This window comes from Podarcis raffonei, chromosome 3 (genome assembly GCF_027172205.1).
Source record: "Podarcis raffonei isolate rPodRaf1 chromosome 3, rPodRaf1.pri, whole genome shotgun sequence".
NCBI classification, from domain to species: domain Eukaryota; kingdom Metazoa; phylum Chordata; class Lepidosauria; order Squamata; family Lacertidae; genus Podarcis; species Podarcis raffonei.
Genome location: NC_070604.1, coordinates 12213434 through 12220777, shown reverse-complemented (window position 1 = coordinate 12220777; position 7344 = coordinate 12213434). Strand labels below are relative to the sequence as shown.

At 44.0% G+C, this 7344-nt stretch overlaps 1 protein-coding gene across 1 annotated transcript in view; it reads left to right on the top strand.

Moving 5' to 3' along the window:
- The first annotated feature begins 1641 nt into the window (after positions 1-1641).
- The window catches only part of PCSK2 (proprotein convertase subtilisin/kexin type 2), a 131646-nt gene continuing 125943 nt past the window's right edge, over positions 1642-7344 (top strand). Inside the window, exon 1 of the mRNA XM_053380569.1 lies at positions 1642-2131. Coding sequence (XP_053236544.1) covers positions 1949-2131 — 183 coding nt within the window. The 5' untranslated portion in view covers positions 1642-1948. The remainder of the gene's footprint in view (positions 2132-7344) is intronic.

Sequence of the window (7344 nt, the reverse complement as noted above, 5' to 3'; positions counted from 1 at the left end):
TTAGGAGGAGACCACTGTAAGCAGATGAAAACATTAGCAGGATTCTAATAACACTTGTAATGTAAAAAATATCATGGACAATATGGAGAGATATAAAACTTGGATTATGAAATAATATGCAGTTGAAAATGTTTACAATAGGACCCATGGAGGAGAGGGTGGGAAGTCTGGAAATTCAGAGAAAACTCTAAATATGGAGATGTATTTGGTACTGTTATAACTCTACACTTGTAAAATCAAATTTTAAAAAATAGTTTTATTATTATTATTTGAAAGATTGCCTCTTGGCCTGATCCAGCAGGTTCTTGTCATGTTCCTCAACAGTATTCCTCTTGACTAATAGGAAGCCTCTGGCCTCACACATGCACTCCATTCAAAATCTGAAAGCAGGGTATTGATTTCAAAGAATCAAAGAATCATAGAGTTGGAAGAGACCACAAGGGCCATCGAGTCCAACCCCCTGCCAAGCAGGAAACACCATCAGAGCACTCCTGACATATGGTTGTCAAGCCTCTGCTTAAAGACCTCCAAAGAAGGAGACTCCACCACACTCCTTGGCAGCAAATTCCACTGTGGAACAGCTCTTACTGTCAGGAAGTTCTTCCTAATGTTTAGGTGGAATCTTCTTTCTTGTAGTTTGGAACCATTGCTCCGTGTCCGCTTCTCTGGAGCAGCAGAAAACAACCTTTCTCCCTCCTCTATGTGACATCCTTTTATATATTTGAACATGGCTATCATATCACCCCTTAGCCTCCTCTTCTCCAGGCTAAACATGCCCAGCTCCCTTAGCCGTTCCTCATAAGGCATCGTTTCCAGGCCTTTGACCATTTTGGTTGCCCTCCTCTGGACACGTTCCAGTTTGTCAGTGTCCTTCTTGATTTATAAATGCCTTCCCTTGATCCGCCTATCAGTTTCATCCTTTGGCCAGATAACGGGATCTTCAAATTACATAGGCGACGAATCGATCACCGAGTGTTTTGAGCTGCAACACTTTCATCTCGCTGGTGATGTGGGAAAGCGACCCACACCCCCGATCCACCAGTTGTCAGAGAGATCTCCTACCCCAGCCAAGATCAGCTTAGGATTCTGGAAACGTCCCTGTCCCTCCGAAACAAAGCTCAGCAACCCTGCAATAGAAGAACGGGCAAAGGCCATTTAGTCGGGGGAAGCCCTTTGGAGAGAGAGAGCTTCCCTTGTTGCAACGGGAAGGGAGGAGTCCCCCATCGCGCAGGAATGTAACGTTAGCCTGGGATCAGGTCAGAGAGGTTCTGGATGGGAACGTGGCTGTTGTTTCAGCATCGCCTCCCTCAGAGGCAAAACAGTGACAGCACGGATGCTAATTGGAGGGCTTATCTATCTCCCTCTCCTTGGGCTTCTCCTTCCCCTGCTTAGGCTTCTCCTTCCTCTTTCGCAGGGCTTGGAGAAATGGAGGAATTCTCCAAGGTGCTGAATCAGGCAAGTCGCCGCCGCTAGGAAGGTTTGCCTGTCCTGGGTGCCAGCCCTCCAGCCAGCGCGTTCAGCTGGGAAGCAGAGGAGGGAGGAGCGCACACCCTCTTGCCTGGCCGCGATTGGCAGCCCCGCAGCCCCACCTCGCTCGGGTTGGTGCTTTCTTTTAGCCGCCTCGCTGTGTTAGAGATGAGGAGGAGCTGAAAAATGCAGATCTGGCATCGCGCGCGCACATACATACACACACACAAACACACACACGCACACCACACATCAGCATAATTTCACGAGCTGCCAGCCCATCGGATTCCCCCTCTTCTCCAGGCACAGACATGCTAAGCCACAGCACCGGTTGATCTGCTGCCTTCAGCTCGCCCCTTGATCAGCATCCCCCACCCCAAAGTCGACATTATATTATTTATATCCTCTTCCTTTTGCTTACCGTTATTTTCAGTTCTCATACTCAGCCACCATTCCCTTGCACTCCCTGTCCGAAAGAGCCATGAAGGCAGACGCTGCTCCACACTGGAAGACAGCCGGCCTCTTTTTCATAGGGCTGCTTCGTTTTGCCTCTGCCTCCGAAAGACCCATCTACACGAATCATTTCTGGGTTGAGTTTCACAAAGGGGGAGAAGCAGAAGCCAAGCAACTTGCTGCAGAATATGGCTTTAATGGGGTCAGAAAGGTAAGGTCCTCTCTCTCGTGCTTATTTGTTTGTTTATTTATTTATTACAAAATACACCCACCCTCTTAAAAAAACACGATTGTGCATGATGCTGATAGAATCACCTTGCAAAGTTGGAGAGATCTGTACATGCATTTTACAGGAGCAAAAGGGGTATTATTTTTTAGACAGAGTTCTTTGAAACTCTTATCAGTGGATGGCTGCTCTGAAACCAAATGCTCTACCTAGATTTTCATTTTTCATTTTTTGCAGACTTTTGAATGATGGATGCACATTATGTTCTTGTAGCCACTAGCAGCCAAATGCACGCACTTCTGTGATTATGTTCTCCAAGTTAGAAAGGGAGGCGGAGGAAATCCTCATGGCTAATTTTTCTGCTTCTTCAGTTTCTTAGATGCAGCAGGTTCAGATAGTGACTGTTCAAAGACCCCACTGCCAGCTAAGCATGGCACTGTAGGGTTTAAGACCAGTGCCAATTGGTGCTTGCTTCACCTGCTGAGTTTGGTAACCTGTTATAATTGCTGGCAAAACACAGCCACCCTCTGGTTTCACTCTCCTGCTGAAATGCCTGCAGGAGGCATTTTTTCCTGGGTAACCAGAATGCTAATCATAACTGAGGAACTCACTTGTGCATGCAAATCCGGAGAAGAAGCTGCCTTTAGCCGTGGGACCTGCTTTAAAAACATTTCTGTCAAGAACAGCTGGACACAAAGAGTTTGCACCTGGGATTAAAATTTAAATTTCACGCAATTGCAGTGTGAATGTGATAAAATGAAATGCTAGGCTGTAACAAACAAGCTGAAAGCTAAGGTTAGAAATGTGATGTCTAAGAAGAGGAGCAAGGGACCTTAAGGCAAGAAAACCTTCTTGATGAATATATGCATGCTACCAATTTATGGCTTCAAAGAGCCTTTCAAACATCTCCTTTCTGCTTCTCCTGAAGTTGAAACCAAGCTCTCACTCTCTTTATGTAAACCAGGAGACTGCTGTGCATTTGATTAATCTAGACTGCTAAACACCCAGCATTTGGTCTTATGAAACGTTCCTGGTCAGAGCAGCTCCTATGAAGTCCCTAGAAAAAACAGAGCAATAAATATGTGCATAGAAGCAGGCAGCCCATTGCTGCTTTCCCCTCTACCACCCTGCTGGCAGTTATGCAAGAAAGACCTGATCTAACTTCCATTGTGGTTAATGGGTGTTCCCCTGTTCCCTGGGAATTGTATCAGGCTCTTGAAAGTGTGTGCATCGAGCGGGCGGAGGTTGAGAGGGAAATCACATCAAAGTAGCATAATAAGTCAGCCTAACTTGTGGCACGCAGACCAGAGGTGCCTCAGCTCAACAGAGGAATCATTAGGAGAAGGAAGGCAAAATGCATGGGGACCTCAACTTAATTCCATTGCTGTCCGATAGATAAGGTGGTATTTAGCATTGCCAAAGTTTCTCTTCTATTAAATAGTGATGTGGTTCAGTTGCTAGAGCTTTGGGGGAAGAGAGCCTCTGCATAAGCCCCTGTTTTTAAAAAGCCAAGTTTCTTTGGGTCAGACTCCGTAGATATGCTTCTCTGCCAAATGCATATTTCGGATTCTTTCCAGATTGCCCTTCCCTTACTTTCATTTCACATCCTGTTTCAGAGATGCAGCTCCTTGCACAGCTAGTTTGTGAGACTCTTTTTCTTCATGGAAGTCCCCGGTAAATGAAATGGACACCAGATGCAGGAGATTTCTAAACTATTAGGCGAAATAAGCGGAGGCAAGCTAGATGTTGAGAATACTCTGGGAAGGGGTATAAAAAAATAAAATATAATAAATATAATAGGTTATCCTCCAGATGTGTACCTGGATCCACAAAGTTATTCTGCCCATTGGAAGGGTGTAACTCCAAGTGAATGTCAGCCTTTTCCCGTTTGCCTTCGCACAAGGAGCTGGGAGTGCAAATTCATTTCCTTCCATTGTGAGCAGCAATATCTTATCAGAGCACCATTTCCTCTTTGCAGAATGAACGGTGGCCATGGAATTAGTTTCTTTTTCTTTAAGGGTTGGGCAGAAACTTTGTGCCCACTTCCCTGGGAGTGAGCTCCACTGAAGCCAGTGGGGCTTATTTTTGATGTGGATGTGTATAGGGTTTTGCTGGTGACGTTCTTGAGTTAAAAGCTACAGCAATCACCAACAGAGATATATGTGGCATGCTCTGTAAAGCTTATTCCACTTGGTCCCATCGAGCTTAGTGGCACTTTCTCCCCAGTCGGTGAGTTTAGAATTGAAGATTGCCCCCCCCCGAAATATGAGACCCAACTACAAAACAATCGCTAGGAAGCAGCGCATCTCTTCCTTATGTATCCTTTCTTCCCATCCCCACACGCCCTGTTTGAAGGACAAAAAGGAATTCGCCATGCATTATTTACAAGATGTGCATTTGCTTTCTACTGTAGGAGAATAAATTCAGCAGTAAGTCCTTGGCTTCTCCTCTCTGTGGGGAATAAGGAGCTTAGATGGTTTTGCAGGGTTGGCTTCATTGCCTATGGAAATTCCTACTCCTTTATCTTCTAGTTCTGATTGAGAAACATGTTTCTGCAAGGATCTCCCAGCAGGCTCAGTTGTTTCCCCCACAAGTATGGCTTGGAGATTTGAAAGCTTAAGTTGTCCACTGCCTTCACATTCTCAGAATTGCCAATGGTGGGCTGGGATGCACCCCAGAAGGGAAAGAGACCATCTAAAAGCCCTTTTCTCTGTGATTCATAAATGCTGTTTTGCCATTGTATCTTGAGCTGATTTTAATAGGAGTAAACTGAGAAAAGATATACTGTATGTGAGATAAAAACAAACAAACCTTCCACTGGAAAAGGGAATTGTTTTGCCTACATTTAAGTATATATTTAACTTCAGCTGCAGTTGGGCAAGCTCAGTAATTTTCAGATTTTATTTCATTTCTGTGAAATTTATGCTTAATAATAAAGCACCTTTTTAAGGTTAATGTGTGGGCTTATACTGTAAAGCTTTGGGCACTTTGTTTTACACAAATAAAGGACCAAGATGTACATCCATTTATTTTTGACATCCTAAAGTCTATACTCTGGGACTTTACTACCGCATGAACATTCCCGAAGTTTATAAAACACTTCAGCTAGCATTTCCCCCCCATCCCACAGTAATATTGGCAGTTTTCTCTTGGGGGTTGTTTCAGAGAAATGCTTCCTTAAAAGTGCCACTGTGTGCAAACTTTATCACCTGAGAATAAGTAGGCCCACAGTATACTTCATAATTAATGGTGTGTGGTCTCTCTGTCTGAATTTTGGACCAACTCATCTCAAGGATTTAAGGTGGATGGCAGGAATTATTCACAAACCTTGTCCATATTAAAAGAGGGGAAAAATCGTTGTCTGATTTATCAAGACACTATCCGGATTCTATATAACAAAGTATCTGTAAAATCCCAACTGCTGTACGTTTTGCTTTGAGAGGTACCCAGATAACTCCTGTCATAGTGCAGCTATATAAATGCTGTTTATATTTAAATCAGTGCCAAGTACTCCTTCCCAAATAGCTCATCCTATAATTTCTGAACAAACTATCCAACTGTCCTCACCTTTTCCAAGGACATGAGCTTCCTTATAGTGTGTAGACCATGTTAAATATAGCTGTAGCTACCCAATGCACAACTTTTCACAAGCACAAACATTATAGAGGCACACATACAAATGAGTGTATGTGTGATGTTTCCTGGTGCAATATACTTGACTTTCTGATCACATTGCATCTCATTTGCTGATTTGTTGCCCGCTTATCCGGTTTGGAGAGATCCTTCTTGAACAACTTTGGCTACCATTCTGTTTGTTCCTGTAACTCCAGATAATGTATGAATAAGGTTGCAATCCTAAGCACACAATGATACTTAACTTCTGAATAAACATGTAGGGGATTGCACCGCACGTTAAATCACACATCTCCAAAACAGATCCTTGGGGGATCTCACTGCTTAATTTCCTCCATTTTGAAAGAGACTCCTTTGAACAGCTAGATAAGGAAGAAGGGCTTGGTGGAAGAAGGAAAACACCTAAAAAAAAAAGCACCTCTCAATTATGCCTTTCCAGTGGAAACACAAAAAAGTTGCTGTTGCTTCTCAAGTATCAAGGGTGTGATTTTGCGCACGTGAATTTTCACATTCATCCAATGGCTAAAGGGAACCTAGCAAGCTTGATAACTTAAGATGCTTCTCAAAGGTAGCCAAGGTAGCCTTCAGACATTGTGGATTACAGCCGCCATCATTCTTGACCACTGGCCATGTTATGATGGGACTGTTGTAGTCCTAAACACCTGTAGGACACCACACTGACTGCTCCTAGAATAGTGGTTTGCTGGGAGGTGGTCTTGTCAAGTCTTTCAACTCAGCATCAGTTCTAGAAGCAAGTTCTCAACCAAGGCTGAGCTGGACCATGAACAACAGCAGCTTTGGTGGGGAAGAGTCTATCACTTTTGATCTGCTGCCATCTTAGCCTCTTTGTTTTCATGATTGCTATTTATGTTTTGTTGTTTTTAATCCCACAAGCCACATTGTGAGTCCATGGACAAAAAACCTCGGGTAAAAATAACAAATCGTATCATATCAAAATATATCTTAAAGGTAAGGGACCCCTGACAGTTAAGTCCAGTCACGAATGACTCTGGGGTTGTGGCACTCATCTCGCTTTACTGGCCGAGGGAGCCGACATTTGTCCGCAGCCAGCATGACTAAGCCGCTTCTGGCAAACCAGAGCAGCGCACGGAAATGCCATTTACCTTCCCGCTGGAGCGGTTCCTATTTATCTACTTGCACTTTGATGTGCTTTCAAACTGCTAGGCTGGGACCGAATAATGGGAGCTCACCCCGTCGTGGGGATTCGAACTGCTAACCTCCTGATTGGCAAGCCCAGAGGCTCAGTGGTTTACACCACAACGCCACCCGTGTCCTAAATATATCTTACAGTGCATTAATTTTATTTTGCTTAAATGGAAGATTACATGCTCTCTTAATTTTGCCAGGGCCTTCATGAATGGCTGGGCTGCATACATCTAATTAGTTAATTTGTATATTGTATACCTAAGCCTTGAGAGTCATTGCAGCAGTTTCACAGGGAAGAGCAGCACTTTCTAATGATGCACTTTCAGCCAAAGAAACAATTTCCCATCATTCCTCAGATGCGATACATGCTTCATGTTGGCAGCTTCCCACTTGGGTGA